This window comes from Trachypithecus francoisi, unplaced genomic scaffold (genome assembly GCF_009764315.1).
Source record: "Trachypithecus francoisi isolate TF-2019V2 unplaced genomic scaffold, Tfra_2.0 Lachesis_group21, whole genome shotgun sequence".
Classification (NCBI taxonomy): Eukaryota; Metazoa; Chordata; class Mammalia; order Primates; family Cercopithecidae; genus Trachypithecus; species Trachypithecus francoisi.
Genome location: NW_022681467.1, coordinates 43,331,946 through 43,357,710, shown reverse-complemented (window position 1 = coordinate 43,357,710; position 25,765 = coordinate 43,331,946). Strand labels below are relative to the sequence as shown.

General features: G+C 50.9%; 1 protein-coding gene across 8 annotated transcripts in view; it reads left to right on the top strand.

Annotated features, from left to right (window-relative positions):
• Positions 1-25,765, top strand: part of SULF2 (sulfatase 2) — a 137,143-nt gene that overhangs the window by 86,714 nt on the left and 24,664 nt on the right. For all 8 annotated transcript variants that reach the window (XR_004431268.1, XM_033186671.1, XM_033186668.1 and 5 more), the window contains exons 4-9: positions 83-234; positions 12,555-12,724; positions 18,264-18,414; positions 19,676-19,851; positions 23,999-24,127; positions 25,564-25,620. Coding sequence is in view for 7 of the 8 variants with exons in the window: in XM_033186671.1 (XP_033042562.1) it covers positions 83-234; positions 12,555-12,724; positions 18,264-18,414; positions 19,676-19,851; positions 23,999-24,127; positions 25,564-25,620 (835 nt within the window). In the remaining variant the exon portion in view is untranslated. The remainder of the gene's footprint in view (positions 1-82; positions 235-12,554; positions 12,725-18,263; positions 18,415-19,675; positions 19,852-23,998; positions 24,128-25,563; positions 25,621-25,765) is intronic.

Sequence of the window (25,765 nt, the reverse complement as noted above, 5' to 3'; positions counted from 1 at the left end):
AGGCCTCGGGCATAATACAATGGTTTAATAAACATCGTCAGGCACTTTCTCACGTGGCCTCCTGATCCATCTCTCTCCACAGCTTTCTTCGGGAAGTATCTTAATGAATACAATGGCTCCTACGTGCCGCCCGGCTGGAAGGAGTGGGTCGGACTTCTTAAAAACTCCCGCTTTTATAACTACACGCTGTGTCGGAACGGGGTGAAAGAGAAGCATGGCTCCGACTACTCCAAGGTAAGCTGCGACCTTTCCGGCCTGGGAGAGGCCGTGAGGCCCAGCAGTTAGGGGCCCAACTCAGGAGCCAGACTACCTGGGTTCAGATTGTGACTCAGACGCTTAACAGTGTGACCTTGCGCATTTTACATCCACCTCCTCATTCTCAGTTTTTTCATCTCTCAGCCAGGCACAGTGGCTGACGCCTGTAATCCCAGCACTTTGGGAGGCTAAGGCAGGCGAATCACTTGAGTCAAGGAGTTCAAGACCAGCCTGGGCAACATGACGAGACCCTGTCTCTACAAAAAAATGCAAAAACTAGCCCGGTGTGGTGGCACATGGCTATGGTCCCGTCTACTGGAGAGGCTGAGATGGGAGGATTGCCTGAGCCTGGGAGTTTGAGGCTGCAGTGAGCCAAGATCTTGCCACTGCTCTTGGGCCTGGGTGACAGAGCAAGACTCTGTCTTTAAAAAAGAAAAGAAAAGTATTCATTTCTCAAAGAAGAGTCTCTGTTTCCAAGAGTATGGTTTTTTAACATTTTGCCGAGACAGAATATTCTTACAGAAAGTACATATACAGAGTGTACCACTCAAGGGCTTGTTGCAAACTAAACGGACATGTGTAACGAGCACCCAGGTAGGCCAAGAAGAGAATGTCACCACCGCCCGCAGCAGTCCCCTCACAGAATTCCCCCCACTCGACACCCTTCCCACGAGCATAACAGTGATTCAGACTCTTAGCATTACAGATTCTCTCTGCCTCTGGCTTCTCTTGCTTAGTATTATGTTGAGTTCATTCTTGCTGCCCAGCATTCCGTCATGCGCTTATACCGCAATTTGTTTATTTATTCTACTTTTATTGGGCATTTAGGTATTTCCAGTTTGGGGTTATTACACATAGTGCTGCTGAGCACCATCTAGAACCTCGTTCCTGGTGAGCACAGGGGCTCGTTTCTATTATACCCGCTCCTCACGGCAGCGTTGCTGAGCACAAGGCGTGTGCATGTTCAGAGTGAGTGGTTCCTGCCTAAGCACCTGCTGAAGTGGTTGATCCTCAGTCGTAGTTTTTTCTATTTTTAATTTAAGATTAATCGACATGAGGTAGCATGCACAGATCTTAAGTGGACCGCTCAATGAATTTTCACATACGTGTGCATCTGTTTCAAATATGCGTGCATCTGTTTCACCACGGCTCCAATCAAGACATACAGCATTTCCAGAAGACTCCCTGGGACCCCTCTCCAGTCATGACCCCCATCCTGGGGATGACATCTACTCTGACTTCTGTCACCGTGGATTAGTTTTGCCTGTTCTAGAACTTCACCTAAATGGAATTGTATAGTCTGTTCTCTTCTGCGTCTACCTTTTTTCACCCAGTGCAGTGTCTGTGAGATCTGTATTTATCCCTTCAACAACTCATGGACATTTGGTTGTCTCCAGTTTGGGTCTGTTATAAACTAAGCTGCCGTGAACATCCTTGTCCATGGCTTTTAGTGGACATATGTGCCCGTTTATTTTGGTTAGACACCTGAAGAAGAATTGTTGGGACATAGGATGTGTTAAGATGTTGCACCCGGCCGGGCGCAGTGGCTCACGCCTATAATCCCAGTGCTTTGGGAGGCCGAGGCGAGTGGATCACTTTAGGTCAGGAGTTCGAGGCCAGCCTGGCCAACATGGTGAAACCCTGTCTCCACTAAAAATACAAAAATTAGCCTGGTGTGGTGGCGGGCGCCTGTGAACCCAGTTACTCGGGAGGCTGAGGCAGGAGAATGGCATGAACCCAGGAGGCAGAGGTTGCAGTGAGCCAAGATCGTGCCACTGCACTCCAGCCTGGGTAACAGAGCAAGATTCTATCTCAAAAAAAAAAAAAAAGGTTGCACCAGTTGACACTCCCAGCCAGAAATGGGAGTTGCTCTGCATCCGTTATCAGCACTTGGTGGTGTCTTTTTTGTCAGGGCTACTTTGCTGGGCGTGTAGTGGTGTTTCCTTATGGTTTTACCACAGAGGTTTTTAAGGATCACATGAGTTAATACATGTAGAACATTAGAAGCGTCCCCTTGCACGTAGTAAATACTCAGTATGTAGTAGCTTAGATCAGGGCAACAAATACTTTCTGTAAAGGGCCAGATACTAAATATTTTAGACTTTATAAGACTTACAGTCCTGTTACCACTGCTGAAGTCTGCCATTATAATGTGAAAGCAGCCATAGATAATATGCAAACAAATAAGCATGGCCATGTTCTAAGGAAGCTTTGTTTACAAAAACAGGCAGTGGACCTGCTTGGCTGTAGTTTGCTGACCCCTGGCTTAGATGATGAGGAGGAGGAGGAGAAGGAGAGGCTGACGGTGATGTTTCGTCCAGATGTCCCATTTTAAAAGAAATAAGGAAATGAGCAAATCTTCCTGCCCCATCCGAATCCTCAGAGTCAGCTCTGACATCCCCCCACAGCTGGTACATTCTTTCCCCAGACCGGCTGCCAAATCCACTGTTTCTGTTTCCCCTCCACACTGCCACCAGTCCTGGGCCCTGCCTACTGTGACTCCCCAGGTTAAAGTCACTAGAGAACAGGCAATCACTGAAAGAGGGTAGCAAGCCGGGAGCGAGTGGACAGTAGGGACTGGTGGGGACTGTGGAGAAGGCCTCTGTCTAAAAGGGGCAGATCGGGCCCAGGTAGAACTGTGGACCCAGACGGCCAGTTTTCCTGATTTTTCGGCAGAAGCCACAAATTTGTATTTTTTACCTATGAAATCTCCTGATTGGTAAATATTGGCAGCTAATTCAGACTCTTCTAAAATCCTGCATGAATGGAGCACGCCTGACCCACAGGCCTGTGGCCCTTCAGCCCATCATGTCAGTCTTCTGCCAACACCCTCCAGGACTGTACAGTGAGTTTCGCATTTGGAGTCAGTGGGATCAAGCTCAGAGCCCCAACCTGGACACATGTTACGTGACCTTGGACATGCTGCCTACTCCTAAGAGCCTCAACTCCCAAATCTGACAAACGAGCATACGCTTGCATACTTAGTCATGTGCACTTCCATTTACTGAGCACCTACTGTGTACCAGGCACCCTGCTGGGTGTTTAACACGTAGTACTTCTAATACTCAGAACAATCATATGAGGGGAGTGGACTAGTCAAACTTGATTCCATTATTCATTCACCACCCCCAGCAAGTATTCATTGAGAGCCTGCTGTGTGCCAGGCACCATGCCAAGTGCTGGCTATTCCAGGGTGAATGAAAACAGACCCAGCCATGGTCCTCCTGGAGCTCACAGTCTGGCACATGAAGATGTGATATAAACCATTAAGTGATGTGCATACATCATTAATGCACACACACACACACACACACACATCACACCCATCTATTTTGTCATCCCCAGTATGAGCCATTTCAACCTCCAAGCTTGCTAGTTATTACAATCATCTCAGCTTTTTTTTTTTTTTTTTTTTTTTGGAGACAGAGTTTTTGCACTTGTTGCCCAGGCTGGAGTGCAATGGTACGATCTTGGCTCACTGCAACCTCTGCCTCCCGGGTTCGTGCGATTCTCCTGCCTCAGCCTCCTGAGTAGCTGGGATTACAGGCATGCATCACCATGCCCAGCTAATTTTATATTTTTAGTAGAGATGGGGTTTCTCCATGTTGGTCAGGCTGGTCTTGAACTCCCAACCTCAGTGATCCACCCACCTTGGCTTCCCAAAGTGCTGGGATTATAGGCATGAGCCATGGCACCCGGCCACTATAGGGTAATTTTTTGTAATCAGACTAGGGACTTGCAGATGTTTATGAACAGAAATTTAACTCCCAATGGTTTAATCAAAGAGGAAATATATTCACCTGTTTTACTGAAAAACCATCTGTAGGGGTATCAGGCATGGGTGGATCCAGGAGTTCAAATGAACCCCCAAGGAGTTGGTTTCCCTCAACTGTCAGCTCTGTTTTCTTCTGCTCGACTGTATTCACAGACGCTCTCTCTCCTCCTGGTAGCAATGTAACCTTCCTTACATCTTCCCAGTTTCCTGGCCAGCTGCAAGCGTGGGAGTCTCTCTCCCAGGATTCCCAGTGAGTCTCAGTGCATCTCATTGGCTCTGGATCAGTCCCATGTCTGTCCCTGAGCCAATCAGTGTGGTCGGGAGGATGCCTGGTTCCCTGGACTATAAGTCACATGGTTCACTCCTGAGCCAGACTTGGGGGTAGCAGGAGCTCTACCCTGGAACCTTGGCTGAGAATAGAGCCCCACATAAGAATGGAGTTTCCACCAGGAGAAGGCTGACTAGGTGCTCAACGGCCAAAAAACACTGTCCCGCTTCTGTTCTGGAAACACCGGCACACATGGAGATCCCTCTGCCTCTGACAGGTCATCCTCAGCTTCCCATAAGTCTGATGGGTCCAGGCCCAGGTGGCAGAAGCCGCCTTCCGCCTGCCCTCAAGTCTCACTCTGCACATAGTAGGCCTGCGGCCTCCCAAGTGAATTAATTCCAAAGTTCTGATGAGGCAGTCCAGCATGGACTCCTTGGAATATAAATTCCAGTCCCAGGGCTAAGCACGCTGTTTCCCTCCTCCCAGCCTCAGTGCAGGCGGATTCTCTAAATATCCTGAAAAACACATTCCCTCCTTTTAAAAATTCTTCACCACATCCACGCCTCGTCTCAGAGCAGCCCAATAATCAGGTTATCCCGGGGTGCTCAGGGTTCTTTTGGGGCTAAGCATGGGGACATAGAACGTCCGTCCTTTTGCCCTGTGTCCCACCCCCACACATCTCCCCGTGTGAAGGAGAACAGCCCTGTGAGAGAGGCGTGAGAGGATTCCTGTCCGCACCCCACCCCCCGCCCGCCCCAGTTACCAGGGGCCTGGGAACAGACGCTCTAACAGGGATGTGGTCAGAGGGTGGGGCGGTGAAGTCAGAACTGGCTCAGGTCCAGGGTTCAAATCTTGAGGGTAGCAGTGGGCAGCAGGAGCCCAAGTGTCAAGGGAACAGGAGTGAGCCCGGGGTTCCAGCTGAGGCAGATCTCAGGAGCCCTGTGCCGTGGGCCCTAGACTCAGGCGGTAAGATGCTTCTGGCAAGGCGGAATGTCACTGCTGGCCTCGGGGAGAGGCTTGTTGAGAGGCCCAGGCAGGGAGGAAGCTCAACCTTCGCAAGCCCCCCTCAGAAGGCCTCTGAGGACTCTGTCCCAAGTCACTAATCCACAGGTGGGTACATGCCACCAAAGGAGTCCAGATGTCAGGGACAGACAGAGAGGCGGTGGTGATGAGAAAACAGTGATACAGGACAAGCACTAATGGCAGAAGAGGGTTGGAGAAGGGAAGACAGTTGTTGGTGGGAAGCAAAGTGAGAATGACCTAGGGTTGAGTCCCCCGAAGAAGCTTCCAGGTAGGTGGTCAAAGCAGGCCTGGGTGTTGGGTGACTCTGTGGGGAGGTGATGGCAGTGCACAGCCAGTCTGGGGGCAACCCGGCAGATTCTATGAACTTAAATGTGCCCCACCCCTTGCCGCAGCATGTACACTTCTCTGTCTGTCTGGAGAAGCCTCAGTCATATGCAGGAGATGGTGTGACAGAGCACTTGATTGTAGCTTTGTTTGTTACTGAAAGAAATCGGCAAAGTCCACCAATACACGAAATAAGTAAATGACCATGAAGCATCCCTCCCCTGGAAGATCCTGGGCAAAGGATGGGACAGGTCTGCCTGATGTCCTGAGCCCAGCAGGCAGAATGGGAAAAGCAAGTTCCAGAACTCCTCAGGTCCTTAATGAAATGTCACCTCACTTCAGCCTTCCTGGACCACCTTGTATAAGGGCACCCCCACACACACTCCTTACTGCAACAAATCACCATCTGACGCATTACACCCTGTGTATATTACTGGTTTGTTTGTAAAGTATCTGTCTCTTCTCATAAGAATACAAGCCCCTTAAAGGCAGGAATGCTCATTTGTTTTGTTCACTGCTGTATTTGTCAGATAGATAAATGAATATGTACAGTATGCTGCGATTAATAATATAAAAAGATGCATAAAGTGATACTATAACTTACCTAATAAAACACTGGAAAGGTTATTCTCAGTAGGGGACAGAAGAGCCAAGGTTATGGACGGGGTTGGGGGGGCAGTAAGGAGTAATCTAATCAAATGAGACTTCACTGTCCTTTGTACTATTTTAATTTTCACAAAGAAACTGCAGGCATATGGTTCTTGAGGAATAATGACTAACACTCATTTAGACATATCATGTACCAGATACTGTTTGAATCATTTTACATAAATTAACCCATGCGTTTCTCACCATAGTCTGTGAGGTATATACTCTTAGTATTCCCAACTGTCAGATGAGAAAACTGAGGCCCAGAGAGGCTAAGTAATGTAACCAGGCCACACAGCCTAGTAAGTGATAAAGCAGGATTCGAACCCAGGCCATCTGGCTTCAAAGTCCATGCACTAAACCACAGCCAGTGGGCCCAGACTAGTGGTTTTTGTATGGCCCCTGAGCTAAGAATGGTTTTTAATTTTCAACTAGTTGAAAAAACAATCAAAAGAAGAGCATTTTTCACATGGTATATACAAAAAAGGAATGTTATTCAGCCTTTAAAAAGAAGGAAACCCGGCTGGGCACATTGGCTCATGCCTGTAATCCCAGCACTTTGGGAGGCCAAACCAGGCGGATCACTTGAGGTCAGGAGTTTGAGACTAGCCTGGCCAACATGGTGAAACCCCATCTCTACTAAAACTACAACAATTAGCTGGACATGGTGGTGCATGCCTGTAGTCCAGCTACTTGGAAGGCTGAGGCAGGAGAATCGCTTGAACCCGGGAGGTAGAGGCTGCAGTGAGCTGAGGTCGCACCTCTGCACTCCAGCCTGGCCGACAGAGCGAGACTCTGTCTCAAAATAAAACAATAAAATAAGGCAATCTTATGATATGCAGCAGTGTGGATGAACCTTGAGAACATTATGCTAAGTGAAATAAACCAGACACAGAAGGACAAATACTGCATGATTCCACTTACATGAGGCAGCTAAATTAGTCAGACAATAGCAGCAAAAAGGAGAATGGTGGTTGGCAGGGCCCAGGGGAGGGGGAACTGGGGAGGTGCTGTTCAAGATGTATGAGGTTTCAGTTATGCAAGATGAAACAGTTCCAGAGATCTGCTGTACGACATGGTGCTTAGAGTTAACGGTTCTCTACTTCACAGGTAAAACTTTGTTAAAAAGCGTACTCGGGTGGCTGAGGCAGGAGAATGGCATGAACCCGGGAGGCGGAGCTTGCAGTGAGCTGAGATCCGGCCACCGCACTCCAGCCTGGGCGACAGAGCAAGACTCCGTCTCAAAAAAAAAAAAAAAAAAAAAAAAAAAAAGCGTACCGCTCGTGTTTTTTTACCACAAGAAAGCTTTTAAGAGTAATTTTCATGACGTGAAAAATATATGAAATTAAAACTGCATCTATACATAAAGCTTTACTGGAGCATGGACATGCCCATTCATTTTCCTGATAGCTGCTTTCAAGCCACAATGGCAGTAATGAGTAGTTGCAACTGGGACATGGGCCTGCAGAGCCTAAATATTGACTAACCGACCCTTTACAGGAACGGTTTGTGCATACTTGCTCTAAACCACTATGTATGCTTCTCATTAATGATTTTATCTGTGTGGGGGGAAAAAAAAGATGTACCTGACCCAAAAATACAAAGGCCTTGGCTGCAGCTCTGGATGCATGGCTTATTTGTTTGGGGACCTCACTTCCTTATCTGTAAAATGGGTATAATGTCCACTTGTGGAAGTTGCTGTGACGGTCAGCTGAGCTAAGATATTTCATCATACTAAGAGTGTATGTTTATTCATTACGAGTTTTCTGGAGCCGGAGGAGCCGCTGTCACCCACATGCGCTGCCTTGGCCTTGGAGGGAAGCCCGGTGCTGAGTGCCCCCTCGAGGGAAACGTGCTTTTGCCTGGGACTGAGGCTGGCAGTCTCCACAGACACTAGCTGCTCAGTCGGTGAAGCTTGTGGATGCCTGCAGGAATCACCTGGGGCTCAGAGGGTGCCTGCCAGAGGGAGCCAGACGCACCTCGGAGTCCTGGCTGTGGCTTCTCAGCCCTGTGGAGCTGCGCAGGCCAGGAGCGCCTGTGTAGAGCCTGATCCTGGGCGCCGGGTTCTGGAAAACATGCCTGGGCCTGCGTGGCCCCCACCCGTCTCACCCTCCCGCTTGCAGCTCTGAATTTCAGAGTCCTTCCTCATGGCTCTCCCCGGGCACCCCAAACACAGTTTGCCCATATCTGAACTCGGCCTTTCGCCCAGCCCAGGCCTTCTCTGTACCCTTCCCCCAACTGCCCAAACCAGAGACCAACAGGGGTGGGGGTCACCCGCCCCTCCCACCCCCCACGTCCACCCAGTGGCTGTGTCCTGGCTGCCCCTGAGTGTCGCTGGATGCCACCCCTGCCACCCTGGCCCAGGCCCCCTGGTCTCTCCCTTAGATACCTGGATGTGGCTGAAGCCCTGTGGCTGGAGGGATGGGCAGCTCTTGTTGGCCCGCCTGGCACTAACTGCCTGCCAGTGGAGCAGGATGGCAGCTTTGGAGGCAGGTGTGTCATGTGGCATTGTGGAGCCAGCAGAGGTCGGGGAAGACTTAGCCAAGGAGTGGCCACTGAGGAGGACAAATAAGGAGGGGAGCTCTCAGACGTGGAGAAAATCTGCCTCGCCACCAAGACAGTCCTGATTCTTAATTGAATGGTGACAGAGAGCTGGCTGTGCACAGGACACTGTGGCAAGAGCTTCACATCTATTAGAGCTTTAACCCTCCTGTCAGCCTCGAGAGGCAGGTACCGTAATCACCCCACACACACTTCCAAACATGAGACTCTGGGAGCCCCTGACCTACCCTCCTGGCTCTCATTCCTCTCCTGGCCTGAGCCATTCCCTGGAGGTAGCCAATATCCTGGAGCTTCTTCCCACGCGTACCTTTATTATTTCATCCCATATGCAGATGTCTCAAACAATGTACGATGTTCTGTGTGTGTCCTTAGACTTTTCATAAATGATACTGTATACAAATCCTTCCACAACCTGCTTTTCTCACCCAATATAACGTTGTGAGATTTATCCATGTTTGATCCGTGTTCATCCACGTAGCTCTGTTCTTTTTCACTGCTTTATAATCCCATTGTATATCTTCTCCTAGGAATGGAGGTTAATGGTAGCTTTATTTTTTAAAAAGTTTAACCACAGCCAAACAGGCTTATAGTTCTATGATGAAGTAGTGAAGATGAGTCTATTATGAAGAGCAATGGTGGCTTCCCACCCCATCCCACCCCACTGGTGGGTGGCAGCAAGTGTCTACTACTGGCGGTTCCACCTCGTTCTCATGCCATTTCTTGATTTGACCCCTTCAGGCCCTGACTGTTGATGTCAGGGTACAGAGCTTTGCACCATTTTTAGATCCACTGTAAGTTACCTTTGTCATTTTAAGAACTTTTCTAATACCTTTAGATCATGTTCCAAAACTATAGCAGCAGCTCTTTGATTTATGTAACATGTATTATTTTTATGTAATACATTCTATAGAGCCCCTTATAAAATTGTTTTTACTCCCCAAAATTAATCCATAAACAATATTCAAGGAGCAATATATAAAGTAGCAAGTAACTTTCTCTGCTTCTCTCCTCTTCCCAGTCTTCAATCAGCATTTTGATATCCTTCCAGATTTTTCCTTGATGCTCAAAAATATATGAGGTTAGAGTTTGGTTTCTCCTCTTCACCCTCCCTTCCCTCTGCCCCCACAAAAAAATAGAATGTTTCTGGGTTTGACTCTGTTGCTTGCTCTTAGCCTTAACCATGTATCTTGGACAACTTTACACATCCCTTTTTAACGTCTGCACAGCATTGCATAGTATGGCAGCAATGCCACCAGGTGTGTTGGCTCATGCATTAATACCTACACTTTGGGAGGCTGAGGCAGGAGGACTGCTTGAGACCAGGAGTTGGAGATCAGCCTGGGCAACCACTTGCTAGCTGTATCTACTTGGGCTAACCACTGTTAGATACTCAAGACTGTCTTTGTAGAGACCCTGTCTCTACAAAATAAGAATAAAAATGAAAAATTAGCTGGGTGTGGTGGCACGTGCCTAGAATCCTAGCTACTCAGAAGGCTGAGGCAGGAGGATCGCTTGAGCTGAGGACCTCAGGGTTACCCTGAGCTATGTTTGTGCCAGTGCACTCCAGCCCGAGCGACAGAGCAAGACCCTGTCTCTAATATGTACTTGTGTGTATAATATATATACATGTATACTATTAAACATATATCCTCCTGCTGGTCACTGCAGTGTTTCTGTTTTATAAACAATATTGCAGTGGCCATTCTTGTGCATATGGATATAGTGGATGAGTGTACCCGAAAGAGTGTCTGTAGATGTATGAATACATCATAGTATATGTATATATGTTGTATACTTCAGGGTGGAAGCTGTAGCCACCTCTTCACCTTTTTTTTTTTCAGGAAAATCACTTTTTTAAAGTAATTGTTTTGGGCAGAGCTGCTTTCTAGCAGAGGGTATATTTCAAGAACTCATTACCTTCAAGAAAGATTAGCAGTTAAATATTTACTAAATTCAGGAAGAGTTGTATGGGTGCTATGGCTCATGTCTGTAATCCCAGCACTTTGGGAGGCCAAGGTGGGAGGATCACTTGAGCCTGGGAGATAGAAGCTGCAGTGAGCCATGATTTCACCACTGCACTCCAGTCTAGGCAACGGAGCAAGACCCTGACCAAAAAAAAAAAAAAAAAAGAATTAAGAGTTTAGGCAAACCTCAACTTCTTAGCTGAGCTTTTAAAGCCTCCAGTTCTGGCTATTTACTTTTCCTCCAACTCTTCTCTCCTCTTGCCCAATATGTAAGTCAGTTCCTTATTTTCCTGGAGACATTACTGCATCCCCATCCCTTTTTTTGTGTGCTGCTCCTTATATCATTTCTGCATTTACCCTCTTTCCAAGGAACCAGTTGCCATCTGCCCTCTTTTCTATTTTTAGGACACATGACAAGCACATTCCTGCCTCAGAGCCCTGTTATATCTGCCTGGAACTCTTCCCTGAATCGGTGATTCTCAATCCTGAATACCCATTAGAATCCCCTGGGGAGTTTTTTAAAAGTCTGATACCTGAGCCAAACTGCATCCAACCAGAATCTCTGGGGGTGGGCCCAGGTATCAGTAAGCTCTTCAGGGGATTCCAGCAAAATTCAGTGACATATATCTTCCTATGCCCAGCTCCTTCTCATCATTCAGGTCTCAACTCAAATGTCACCTCCTCAGAGAGGACCTCCGTGACTGCCCCAGCTAAAATATGCCCCTCACCTCAGCTCCCAGTTACTCTTTGTTACATCTCTGTGTTTTATTATATTTCCTTCATCTGTCACACCTTTTAACTACCTTGGTTCTTTATTTATACACGTGTCTGCTCCTGCCCCAGTGTAGGCACCCCAGGAACTTAGGGATACACCCACCCTGCATGACAGTGTCCCCAGAGCCTTGAAAAAGCTTCAGACTTACGAGCCAAGACTCTGTAGTGCTGGGTCCAACATTTACTAGCTGTGTGCCATTGGGCAATTTACTTAGCTTCTCTGTGCCTTAATTTCCTGTTCTGGAAAATAAGGATTATCATCATACCTACTTTCTGTAGTTATGTCAGAATTAAGTGAGCAAATACAGGTAAACACAGAACAGTCCTTGGCACATCGTAAGCACTCAATAGTGTTAGCTATTATTCTTTTAATATCTTTTTTTTTTTTTTTTTTTTTGAGTCAGCACCCAGGCTGGAGTGCAATCATGCAGTCTTGGCTCACTGCAGCTTTCACCTACTGTGTTCAAGTGATTCTCCTGCCTCAAGCCTTCTGAGTAGCTGGGCTACAGGTGCTCACCACCACGCCTGGCTAATTTTTGTATTTTTAGTAGAGATGGGGTTTCACCATATTGGCCAGGCTGGTCTCAAACTGACCTCAGGTGATCCACCCACCTCAGCCTCCCAAAGTGCTGGAATCACAGGTGTGAGCCATCCCACCCAGCCTATTATTTTAATATCTATCTTGAATGACATATTGCAATTCCTGCCCTGTTCTCCCTACCCACTTCTCTGCTTTATCTCCAATGAGCTTAGCACGATTTGCATCATTTGTCTGGCATTTCATTTATTTTACTTGCTTATTTCTTGTCTGTCTCCTCGCTAGACTGTCAACTGCACAAGAGCAGAAATTGTTTTGTTCACTGTTGTGTCCCCAGTCCCTAGCACGGTGCCTGGCACATAGCGGACACCAGTATGAATACCTGGCTCCTCACCTGTTCTCCTTTCTCTCCCCACCCCCCAGGATTACCTCACAGACCTCATCACCAATGACAGCGTGAGCTTCTTCCGCACATCCAAGAAGATGTACCCGCACAGGCCAGTCCTCATGGTCATCAGCCATGCAGCCCCCCACGGTCCTGAGGATTCAGCCCCACAATATTCACGCCTCTTCCCCAATGCATCTCAGCACATGTAAGCCTCAGCACTGTGCCTGCCAGAGGCACTGCTTAGCATGAAGGGGGAGGGTCAGGCTTTAGCAACAGTACTGTCACCACCATGACTTCACTGTGCCTTCTCTCTAATCCTCCTGGTTGAAAGACCCCAAGAACATGTGCTTGTCCATGGTGAAACTGGGATGCAACTCCAGACAGCCTGGTCGACAGACCAAGGCAGGAGAATTTTAACTTGGGATACACAGCCTCCCGCCAAGAGGTCTGTGGATGGAACTGTGGGGAGTAGGTTTCCTTTTAATGCCATGTGTATTTTATTTAAGACATCTAAAAACATTCTTTTGAGTAAGGGGTCTATAGTTTTACCAGACTAATTATTTGCCACCATTTATTGAGCCGTGGGCTATGTAGCAGGTGCTGTGCTAAGCCCTTCGCATTGCGTCCAGTCCCTGAATACTCACAATGACCCTTGGTGTACCAGTTATCTATTGCCATGTGACAAATCATCCCAGAATCTAGCAGCTTAAAACAACAAACACAAATTATCTCATGGTGTCTGTGAGTCAGGAATCTGGGAGTGGCTCTTCTGAGCTCCTGGCCCAGGGTCTCCCAAAGTTGCAGTCAAGGTGTCAGCTGGGGCTACAGTCACCTGAGGCTTGACTGGGGCTCAGTCCCATGGCTGGGCCTTGCCACATGAGCCTCTGTCCATAGGATGTTTGAGTGTCCTCACAGCATGATAACTGGCCTTGCCCATGGCAAATGATCAGAGAGTGAGGCCAAGAAGGAAGCCGCAGTGTCTTTTACAACCTAATCTTGGAAGTGGCACCATCACTCTGCCACATTCTATTGGTCACACGGACCAGTCCTCCTACAACATGGGAGAGTCTACGCAGGAGTGTGAAGGCCAGGAAGTAGGGATCATCGAGGGCCATCTTGGAGGCTGCCTGTCACACTTGGTATTCCCATTTTACAGATGAAGAAACTGAGGCACAGAGAGGTGAGGTAACTTACCTGAGGTTATCCAGCTCTAAGTGCCAGAGCCAGGATTCAAGTCCATCCCCCACTTCTGCTTCCCATGCCTCTGCCCACCCCTGCAGGCCTCCATCCAGCTGGCTGGGAAACTTCCTGGAAAGTTCTCCTGCTTCTCTCTGCCTCAGACCACCCCCTGCTTAGCGGTAACTCAGCAGCCCTTGCTGTAACATTCTGGAGCCGCAAGGATGGGGCGGTTTGGAAACTGCCTGAATATTCAGGTTGTTTAGCTTCATTACAATCGGAATACATTGCCCTCCTCAAGCCCCTCCTGTGATTACTTTTTGACAGCCCTCGAAGCAGCTCAGAGAGGGTACGAAAGACGCAGTTCACCTTCCCATCCCGGTCTCTGGGGAGGAGGCTTTGACGGATGATGACGAGCTGGATCCCAGGGGCCGCAGCATTGCCTCTGTGCACATCTGTCTGGCTCCCCCTCCAAACCCAAGCCCACTCCTCTCCACCCAAGAAGGCCAGCCTCCCCCAGCAGCTGGCATCCTGCCCCACCCCCACTTAGAACTCATCCCTGCAGGGGGTGGAGGCCACTCAGCCCTATCTAAGGGAGAAGCCGTGGGTGGGGCAAGGGACGCTTTGCTTTGGCAGCATCTCTAAAAGAGGTGCCAGCTTCACCCCAAGCAGCAGCGAGCGGCGCCGGAATTTTGTGGTGGAATTGTTTGACATTGCCTGTTGGTTTATTTTCCCTTTGAAATGAAAATTACAGAAATTGAAAATGAGCACTGTCTGCTCTTATGTGGAGAAACCCCCTTTGCCTTCTCAGGGACATGTTTGGAAGGCTCTCTTATCTCTGGGGTATAATCATTTCCAGAAGAAACCAAAAAAAGAGAAAGTTCTGCAGCTAGGATGTTTGATGATGACAGTCAAGAAGGGGTGGGCGGGGGACAGAGCCGGGGCACAACGTTAGAGCACTGGATCTTTCTGTCAGGGGTCTCCTATCCCATCTCTCCCCTAGAAAGCTGGCACATGCCCTGTCCTGGCACAGGCCTTATGGATTCTGTCAAAAGTTGGTAGGTGGTAGTACCATCCACCCCACAGACCCCAGGGCCCTGCACCTTTCCCATGCACCCTCACACACACAGTCACATTACATACGAACACACACAAAGACATGCAAATACACACAAGTACACAGAGGCATACCACACAAGCAGACACACGCAATGAAACGCATGCAGTCCTGGGCAACTTAATGAGACTCTGTCTCTACAGAAAATTTAAAATTAGCCAGGGGTGGTGGTGCACGCTTGTAGTCCCAGCTACTGGAAAGGCTGAGGTGGAAGGATCGCTTGAGCCTGAGAGGTCAAGGCTGCAGTGAGCTGTGATTGCGCCAGTGCACTCCAGCCTGAGTGGCAGAGTGAGACCCTGTCTCTAAAAAAAAAAACAGAAACATACACACATGCAATACACAATACACACACAGACATACACACGTGCAAATGCAGACATAGGCAGAAATACAAAGATACACACAGGCAGGCCCACAGACACAGCCCACCAGCCCTCAGAGCTTCCCTGCAAAGGGCGCTGATTGTGGCTTCAAGGGCTTTGGGGCGAGGGGTGTCGGGGCTGCCGCTGAAGGCCCCAGACACACAGTGGAGGGGCTGTGAGGACACCACCATCTTCCCACCGTTTCCCCAGCAGAAGGGAAGGGGATGTTCTCCTTCATGCCCTTTTGTGAACGCACCAGACGTTCCTGAGATGCTGGAGGAGGTGAAGTTTTCAGATCTTTGTTGAACGGGCAGCTGAGCCCATGGGAAGATGCCGACGTCCTCCCTTGTGGAGCCTGGCTTGACACAGGCGACCGGCAAGCCGGCGTCGACCCCAAGCACCACCCGGCTCTGCTGCCTTCTGGCCTCAGTGTCCTTCTCCAAAAGCACTGTCTCAGAGCTGGGGCTGCAGAAATCATCATCCTCTGAACAAACTCACCCCTCACTGTTCTCAAGGGCTGACATCAGCCTGACTTCTCTTGGATTCAGGGATGATTGCTGAAAATTGCATCCTGGAATCCAGGCCCTTGGGCCTGCGGGACCAATTTTCCCACACGCTGGGCTGTGTGGAACAGAGAACATCTCTGTCCATCTGCTGCCCCCAGCAGCTTCCTTTCAGTTCCTTGGTGGGACAGATCTGAGAGGGGAGCTGAGCTCGTTCCTGGGAACGTTCTACATGGCAGTCAGGCCCTGAGACGGCAGAGCCAGCCCGCAGAGGAGCCTGGCCGTTCTGTAATGAAAGGAACGTGGGCCCTGATGGATTTAGTGGCGGGAGGCTGCAGATCAGCCAGGTGCTCAGAAAACCGAGTCCAGGGGAGCCTTGGAGACAGTGACTCACCTCCCGCCTTACATAGCAACGGTGTCCACAGCTGCCAAGCTACCCCAGCAGCAGCGTCACAATGTCTGCCCCGGACGATCGCAATATTTGAGACGCTGCTGAAGTCCGGACGAGCCAGGTCGGAGGGAGACATGTCTGTGCCCCTCTGACCAGGCTTGTTTTTCCTCCTCTTCTTCGCGGGAGCTCCTTGCCCCCGGAACACCCACTGTGAAAAGCGGTGGAAACTCAACCTTTACTTCAGCCTTGACTGAGAAGAGGAGCCAGATTTGCAGGGAACCTGGCCTTTAAGAACCGTCAGACCCAGGGCGAGGAAGCCCACTTTTTGCGAGGCCTTAAACAGTGCTTCCTGTCAGTGGTGCACCCCACCCAAGGAGACCCCCACATGCTGCGGTTTTCAGTAGCTCAGATCCAGGGGCCCGGCATAAACCGAGGTGACAAGGAGGTGCTCTTGGTTTGCTTACAGTGATTCCTCTGGTTTTGGTTTAATCTTCCATTGACTAACCAGGAAGCAGAGAGGGTCAGAGAAGTTTGGGGACCTGCCCGCTGTCTCACGGAGTGAGTGACAGAGCCAGTGTACCTGACTTCTGCTGTGGAGTCACCTGTGATTACTAATGACAAAGGGATACACCAGTGATAACCTCTCCCAAGCAGTCATCACGCACTGGCCATGGTTAGAAGGGTTCCCCTTACAGCCTCTCCCTCAGTGCTCACAGCCATCCTGGGAACTGGCACTGTCTATATTCTCCTTGGGTAGGAAATGAGGGAACTGATGCCTTGGGAGAGAACTAACTGGCCAAAGACAGAACTGGGGTTTGAACCCCAGCAGCTGGTATGGCCAGCCACTGCGGTGATATCATAGATACCTGCCTGGGGTCCCTCCATCCCTCATGTCACAGGTACTCAGACAGAACTTTGCCCCACACACTCCTGCTGCAAGATTAAGCAGCATGCCAGGCGCAGTGGTTCATGCTTGTAATGCCAAAACTTTGGGAGGCCTAGGAGGGTGGATCACCTGAGGTCAGGAGTTAAAGACCAGCCTGGCCAACGTGGCAAAACCCCATCTCTGCTAAAACTACAAGAATTAGCCAGGTGTGGTGGCACATGCCTGTAGTCCCAGCTACTAAAGAGGCTGAGGCAGGAGAATCGCTTGAACCTAGGAGGCGAAGGCTGCAGTGAGCTGAGATTCCCACCACTGCACTCCAGCATGGATAACAGCGAGACTCCATCTCAAAAAAAAAAAAAAGAAGGCCGGGCGCGGTGGCTCATGCCTGCAATCCCAGCACTTTGGGAGGCCAAGGCAGGCAGATCACGAGGTCAGGAGATCGAGACCATCCTGGCTAACACGGTGAAACCCCATTTCTACTAAAAATACAAAAACATTAGCCAGGCATGGTGGCAGGCGCCTGTAGTCCCAGCTACTCGGGAGGCAGAGGCAGGAGAATCGCTTGAACCAGGAGGTAGAGGTTGCAGTGAGCTGAGATCGCACCACTGCACTCCAGCCTGAGCGACAGAGCGAGACTCCATCTCAAAAAGTAAAAGAAGAGAATGTGGCATGTCCCAAATGTACACTTTCAGGTGCCTTCCTCACAATTCTGGCCTTACAGATATAACTATAACTTATTTAATTTTTAAATCAATTTCTATTATTTCAAACTAAAATCTATTGCAAACGGATATTCTGTGGTCCTACCTTAACCACAATAACTGCCACCTGCCATTCACCAAAGGTAACTGCCATCTACCAAAAATAGATACAAGGCACACAAAGCAATGTTACGGAATTCGAGTTGGGTGCTGGTTCCTGATGAAGGCTCTGAACTCGACTGTCTTCTCTTTTTTTCAAAAGGGAGATGAGCAAAGTCTAGAGAGGTGTTAAACACTAGCACCAAACTGAGACTTTGCCCTGAGAGAGCCGACAAGGGACTGGCTGTCTCACTTTGTCGCTCAAGATCACTGAATGCTGTGCCCCTTAGGAGCTTGCCACGTGCACACTTCACATGTGGAGAAATGCTGAAACAGGGTTTGGATAAGCCCCTGACATGCCAGTGTCCCCTTTCCCACCAGGGGAGCACAGCTGGCCCTGGGCTGCAGACACAGCACAGGGTGGCTGCTCCCCAGGTGGATCTGATAGGGGCCAGGCTGGGTCCAGGCTGTCCCTGGCTTTGACTGATGCATATGTCCTTGCCCACCAGCACGCCGAGCTACAACTATGCGCCCAACCCGGACAAACACTGGATCATGCGCTACACGGGGCCCATGAAGCCCATCCACATGGAATTCACCAACATACTCCAGCGGAAGCGCTTGCAGACCCTCATGTCGGTGGACGACTCCATGGAGACGGTAGGCGCCCACTGCATGCCTCTTGGTGGGCGTGGCTCCAAACCCCCAGCCAGGCCAGGGCCAGAACCTCCTGGCTCTTCAGGGTTTTCCTGGAGGAATGGAAATCAAAGGCAGAATGAAGAGACCCCATGCTAGACCTGGGGAGCAGCTTAGAGCGATCCAGACAAAAGCCTCTTCCTTCGTGAAACATATTCTAGATCCGTGCTGCCCAATATGGTAACCACGTATGCCAGTTATATTTTTTTCCTGCTGTTTACATTTTTGAATACCTTTATTGGGATGTAATTCACATACCATACCATTCCCCCAATTAAAGTGTGCAATTCTGTGGTTTTAATACACCCAGAGTTGTATAACCATCACCACATCCATGTGAGGACATTTTTCTTACCCCAAAGAGAACCCTCACAGCCCTTAGTCACCACCCACTAAATCTCCCTCACCCGCAGCCCCAGACAACTGATGATCTCTTTTCTGTCTCTATAGATTTGGTGTTCTGCACGTTTGCTATAAATGGAACCGTACACGCTGAGGCCTTCTGTGCCCGGTGCCTTTCTTTCACTTAGCGCCATGTGTTCCAGCTTCACCCCTGGTATCCCATGAATCCGTCCCCCTCATTCCCTGTTATTGCTGAATAGTATGCCGTTGTATGGGTATTGTCACATTTTATTTAGCCATGGCTATTTAAACTGAATACAGTAACATAAAGTCAGTTCTTCTGTCACACAAACCTCATTTCACGTGCTCAGTATGTTCGTGCGGCTGGAGGCCACCGTATCGGACAGTGCAGACATTTACACGGCCACCAGTGCAGAAAGTTCTGCCACACGGCGCCCTTCCAGATGGCAAGCTTCTGCCACAGGCTGCAGTCCAAGTTTCACTCATTTCCTTCATTCACCCGACAGCATTTATTGAGTGCCAGTGTACGTGAAATACAGCAAGCAGGGAACAAAATGACAAAAGTCTCTGCCCTAATGGAGGCAGCATGGCATGCCAAGGCAGGGACACAGACGATCCACAGATAAGTAAAAGAGATGGAGGCCGAGAAGGGCTGCGAAGAACCATGGAGGAGAGGGCGGGCCAGGGAGTGATGGGAGGCAGGAAGGTGCAGTGACAAAGGGGACAGCCCCTGGGAAAGTTAAGCGAAGACCTGAAGCAGGGGAAGGATGGGAACTGAGATCTCAAGCCCCTGCAACCCCAGGTCGGAGACGGGCCAGGCACCCGGTCCCCACTGCCCCTTGCCTCCTCGCCTGTGTTGCAGATTTACAACATGTTGGTTGAGACGGGCGAGCTGGACAACACGTACATCGTGTACACCGCCGACCACGGCTACCACATCGGCCAGTTTGGCCTGGTCAAAGGGAAATCCATGCCGTACGAGTTTGACATCAGGGTCCCGTTCTACGTGAGGGGCCCCAACGTGGAAGCTGGCTCTCTGTAAGTATGTCATCCCCCAGGGATCCAGGGGGCCCCTGGGCCCAGCTCAGGGCTGCAACCGTGCAGCCCAAACGCAAGCCACACCCTGGGTGGCACACAGTTCTGGCAGATGAACCCCAGGGCCAATGGGAAGCAATTATGTCATGCATTTTATACCTCTCTGCTGGGGAAGGAGAGGCCAGGGCCGTGAGCACCTGTGGAAACAGATTGTGGTGTGGCTGTATGCCAGGAAATCCAGGGAGCTGGGCTGTATATGTGTGTGCGTGCACACGCGTGTCACCAGCGGGTGGGAATGGCGCTTGGATTTCTGTTCTGGGCTGGGCAGCCACTGGGCCTGGAGGTTGTCAGGGAGGAATTCCGGACCTCAGCACAGGCAGCTGGTTGTCAGCCGGGATCAGCTGAGCCAGCTCTGGGCAGCAGCACAAAGGGAAATGCTTTTCCCCTCCCATCCTTCCTGGAGGAGCACGTGGGCTGCAGCCCTCAGCCAGCAATTCTCCTTGGGTTAACCTTTGAGATGACACGTTCTGGCAGCGAACGGGCTGCGTCTGGGGCAGGGGAGCCGACAGGCCGCCCTTCATGGCAGCAGCTTCGTTGGATCGGCTGGGATATTATGGAGACTGGCTCCAGTGGGGTTTCTGAAAAGCAGATGTGTTGCTATTAAGACTCTCATTTGGTCTGACTTCTGCCCATGCCCAGATGTGGGAACACACACCCAGCACTCACACGGGGCTGGCTGCAGAATTCCTTCAGAAGAGGCATTGACAGTGCAGTGTGGAATTCCAGACTGACCTGTTCCCACTGCCTTGGACATTTTGCGAGAATTCCAGGAGGCAGGCTGCATGAGTTCAAGGCCAGAGAAAGTGAAGACTGTCTGTTGACCTTATCAGATCATGCCCGTCTTTAGCTCTCAGCACCCCCCCGGAATAAGAGCTGTAATAACGAAAGCCCACGGGTGTGGAGTGTCTACTCTTCAGGGCCTGGTCTAAGAACTACATAATGATTCACTGCAGGCCGGGCCCTGTGGCTCACGCCTGTAATCCCAGCACTTTGGGAAGCCCAAGTGGGCGGATCATTTGAGGTCAGGAGTTCGAGACCAGCCTGGCCAACTTGGTGAAACCCTGCCTCTACTAAAAATACAAAAATTAGCTGGACATGATGGCGTACACCTGTAATCCCAGCACCCAGGAGGCTGAGGCAGGATAATTGCTTGAACCCAGGAGGCGGAGGTTTCAGTGAGCCGAGATCATGCCACTGCACTCCAGGCTGCGCGACAGAGTGAGACTCCATCTCAAAAAAAATTAATAATAATTCATTGCAGCATCACAACAGCCCTGTGACATGGATGCACATAGTGGCCCCATTTTACACCCAAGGCCACTGAGGCACAGAGAGGTTAAGTTGCCTGAGGTGACAGAGCAAGTAACGGAAGGGGCTGGGGCTTGAAGCCAGGCAGTCTCTATTCCCATGTGCCACACCTCTCAGAAACCTCGAACCATCCCTGTGAACAGAAAGAATCTGACCCACTGAGGGCTCTACAAACACTGACACTGGGGGTTTGGTCAGCCTTGGAATCTGTGATCTGACTCATAGGACCCAAAACCACATCCCACATGGTCAAGAAAAAGAGAGTGCTCATGTCAGGTTTGGGACCAAAGACACACAGTATCTGTCAGCCAGGATTCCTTTGGTTGCAAGCAGAAACGACCTTTGAACCAGATAAAGCATATAAGATAAAAGGAACACAGTAACTATAGTTGCTGAAAAATCCATGCACAGCTCCAGCCTCAGGCATGGCTGGATCCAGCAGTCTTACAATGCCACTGGGAAGCTCTCATTTCTTAACTCTCAGTCCCACTTCCGCTGAATTGGCTTCATTCTCAGGCGGGTTTTTCTCCTTATGGCAGAGTCAGCAGCTCCAGATTTTCAGCCATCCTGTTTAGGAAGCCAAACTGCTTTGAACAGAAGACCCGAGGCTGACTCCCACTGGCCTGACTGAGGTCACGTGTCCTTCCCTGAACCAATCACTGTAGCCAGAGGTGACAGAAACCCTTGAGCGACCAGGCTGAGTGCATTGGGCAGTCGACTCTGAATGAGGCCAGGTAGTTCCCACAGAATGAGAAGCTGCGACACAGAGCAAGGCATGGGTGCTGGTCAGGAAACGCGACCACTGTCCTTTCCCCGAGCCTGGGGGAGCAGGACCACTGGACAAGCTCAGCCCCGTGGGCTGCTGGTTGCTGGGTTGGGCAGAGTGCCCGTCGCTCAGCAGTCTTCCCAGCTCCCTCGCCTCTGGATTCAGTTGTAGCGCCTCACGCTGGCCTTCGAGCCTCCCATGGCACAGCTTTAGCCCATCTTCCCCAGCTGCACACATGCTTGGCAGCCTGCCCGATGTTCACAGGGCACTGGAATGGGGAGAAATGGGGGGTTAAAGATGACAGAAACCCTAGGACCCAGGCCCTGCCCCAGTCCCCAGGGGACTAGCAAGGAAGGCACTCAGGCACTCTGACGGGTCTGTCCACCATTCAACAGGTCCTGGGCCCTGTGCTGTGCACACCCCTCAAGTCCCTTACCCTACATTGGGAATGTCATCAGCCAGAAACAGGAGCCAGGAGAGGTGGCTTATGCCTGCAATCCAGCACTTTGGGAGGCCGAGGTGGATGTATCACCTGAGGTCAGGAGCTCGAGAGTAGCCTGGCCAACGTGGTGAAACCCCGCCTCTACTAAAAGTACAAAAATTATGGGTGTGGTGCCACATGACTGTAATCCCAGCTATTCGGGAGGCTGAGGCATGAGAATCGCTTGAACCCAGGAGGTAGAGGTTGCAGTGAGCCGAGATCGTGCCACCACACTGCAGCCTGGGTGACAGAGCAAGACACCTCTCAAAAAAAAAAAAGAAACAGGAGCCGGGAAAGGTGGCAGATGTATGGAACTCACTTAGCCAGTATTTACTGAGTAGCTACTGTGTGTTCTAAGGGTGTAAGTCCTAGAGATACAGAAGTGACCACCTGAGCCAGCCTTCCTGCAGCTTAGAGTCTACCTGGGCAATAGACAATAAGCCAGAGAAATAAGTAAGATATATAGCATATGAGACAGTGATAGGTCTTCAGGAGAAAGATAAAGCAGGGAGGGCAGGGAGGGGACGCAGTTCCAAATAGGATCCTCAGGAGGGCCTTGTGTTGGGTATCTGTGCTGCAGAACAAACTGCCACAAACTCAGCAGCTTAAGACAACACATGTACAAACTCATGGTGTCTGAGGGTCAGAAGCCGGGACCCAGCCCTGCAGGGTCATCTGCTTAGGCTGAAATCAAGGTGCCAGCCAGGGCTGCGGTCTCATCCACAGGCTTGACTGGGGAGCACCCGCGCCCCTGCTCACGGGGCAGGTCAAGTGCAAGCAGAGGACTTGGACCCATGCAGTCCGCCTCCCAAGCTGCTCACCGTCCAGCTGCTGATTTAGAGTGGCTTGCTTCTTCAAAGTCAGCAAGGGGAGAAAGAGAGACCAGAGCAAGACCACTAGCAGGATAGAGTTGGCTATCTCATAACACAACCATGGGAGTGACAGCCCGTCACCTTCATGTCCCACTGGTTGGCAGCAGGTCTGGGTTGGTCCCCCTGGGACAGGGATCCCAGGGACCACTGAGGCCTGTCACGGGCCTCCTTGGCAGTAGAGCAAAGAACGAAAGGGGTGAGGGACGGTGGCCCCTGATCTCCAGGGAAAGGACGTTCCAGGCAGAGGGGACAGTAAAGAAGAAGGCCCTGAGGCTGGACTGTGCCTGGGCTGTCAAGGAACAGCAGGGAGCCAGTGTTTGCCCCAGAGATCCAGGGGAAGGGCTCGGGAAGGGCCAGGATTTGGGCTGGCTGTAAAGGCAGGTCGCCTTCACTCAGGAAGTGGGGACAGGGTGGGGCTGTCAGCTCACCGCATGGCATGTCTGAGACGCAGAAGCTAAGTGGGGGGTGAGCGCAGAGTGGGGATTTGGCTGAATCTGGGCCACAGAGGGGAGCTGCTGAGGTTGAGATACCAGACTGCAGCTTCCATACCTGCAGACGTCAGCCCCCTACAAACTGCTGCCCACCTACCGCCGCCCACCCCTCGAGCAAGGCTGAGGCACCACCACCCGAGTGGCTGAGTCCCCGATCTCCTACCTCCCCCAGGAATCCCCACATCGTCCTCAACATTGACCTGGCCCCCACCATCCTGGACATTGCAGGCCTGGACATACCCGCGGATATGGACGGGAAATCCATCCTCAAGCTACTGGACACGGAGCGGCCGGTGAATCGGTGAGGAAGGAGCAGGGCAGGTGTGGGGGGCTGGGACATTGGGCTCCTGACCTGCGGTAACTCAGAGCAAAACCCTGAACATGGGGTCTTCCCAGGGTCGGGAGCTGGGGTTCTCAGGTCCCCCCACCCCAACCACTTACCTGCTGTGGGAGAGAAGCATTCCCCTCTCTGAGATTCTGTCTTCCCATCTGGAATGTGGCCAAGGTTGGGGACCTTCTCTGAACTAAAATTACACAAAGCTTGAAATGGTAGCAGCAGTGATCGTAGGAGTTGGTGCTAACTGCACAGCGATTGTGTGTGAAGCCCTGTGCTAAGTACTGTGCAGGGGATTCTAGGAGTTTGATCCTCACAGTAATCCAGCGAGGTGACGTTATCATCATCCCCATTTTACCAGTTTGGAATCTGAATCCCAAAGCGATTGAGTGACTTGTCAGAGGTATCCCAGCAAGTCTGGATGTCGCTTTGGGAATTCAGACGCTGACTTACCACACCTCATAACTTTAATGCTGGAGGGTGTGATGGGAACACATTCCAGGTGTCCAGAGAGGCAGAGTAGGAACCGTGAGGGTGAGCAAGTCAGACAGGTGGGAGGTGGGCTGAGTCAGGGCGGGGAGGCTGGTGTGACCACAGCGACATCTAGTGGCCAGCACTCTAATAGCCACGGGGTTCCTGGCCTCCAGGTGCTAACTTCAACTCCTGGCTTGCACCTCCAGCAGCGGAGCCCTTCCTCTGTGGTCTCCCAGAGGCTCCAGCCAGGCGAGCACTGTGTGTCCACATCTGGCTGCCCTGTAGGGGGACCGTGTCCATTGAGGCTCCTCCCTTGACTGTGAGGCCAGGCGAGCTGTAATGGTATAAAATGGACATGTTTGGGGACGACACTGGCCTGGGAGTCAGGACACCTGGAGGACAGGGGACAGGGTGGAAGCTTCTCCTCTCAGCTTCAGAGTCCCCATCTCGGAAATGGAAATGACTAGGTGGCACCGGATGAAACCCACAGATTACATACATGCAACTGCAAAGCACCAAAGAAGAAAATACCCCCACAACCCAATGCAATGAACCCGACGTCAAGACAACCACTGCGCCTGACGCTGAGCTAGAGACAGAGCTCTTCCAGCTCCGGGAGTTGTTGGGCTTCCTGTGGGGGCGTGAGATGTGCGCTCACCCACAGTTACTTGGGTGGGACTTACAGTGACTTTGACCTGGGTCATTTCTGCCCTGTGTGCCTCCAGAGCCGAGTCTCTGGGGAAGGGGTGGCTCAACTCAGGAAGGTGTGCAAGGCTCTCCAGTGCCCGGCCGGGCGCGCGCGCCACAATTGCTGTCCAGGCTGACTGTAAACCAAGGCTGACTCCTGGTGCCGTCCCTGCTCCTGGGGGAATAGGGGGTCGTGGGAAGCCCTCACGTTGTTGAGAAGCAGGATCCGTGCTTTTTTCCAGGTTTCACTTGAAAAAGAAGATGAGGGTCTGGCGGGACTCTTTCCTGGTGGAGAGAGGGTGAGTGCCGGGTCCTGGCAGGGACACCCCTGCCCACCTCCCTCCCTCCGCCCAGGGCAGCAGGGAGAGTCGGACTATGATGGTGTCTTCCAACAGTGGCTCTGAAGTTGTGTCCAAAGGCCCCTAAACACAAAGCCCATTCGCT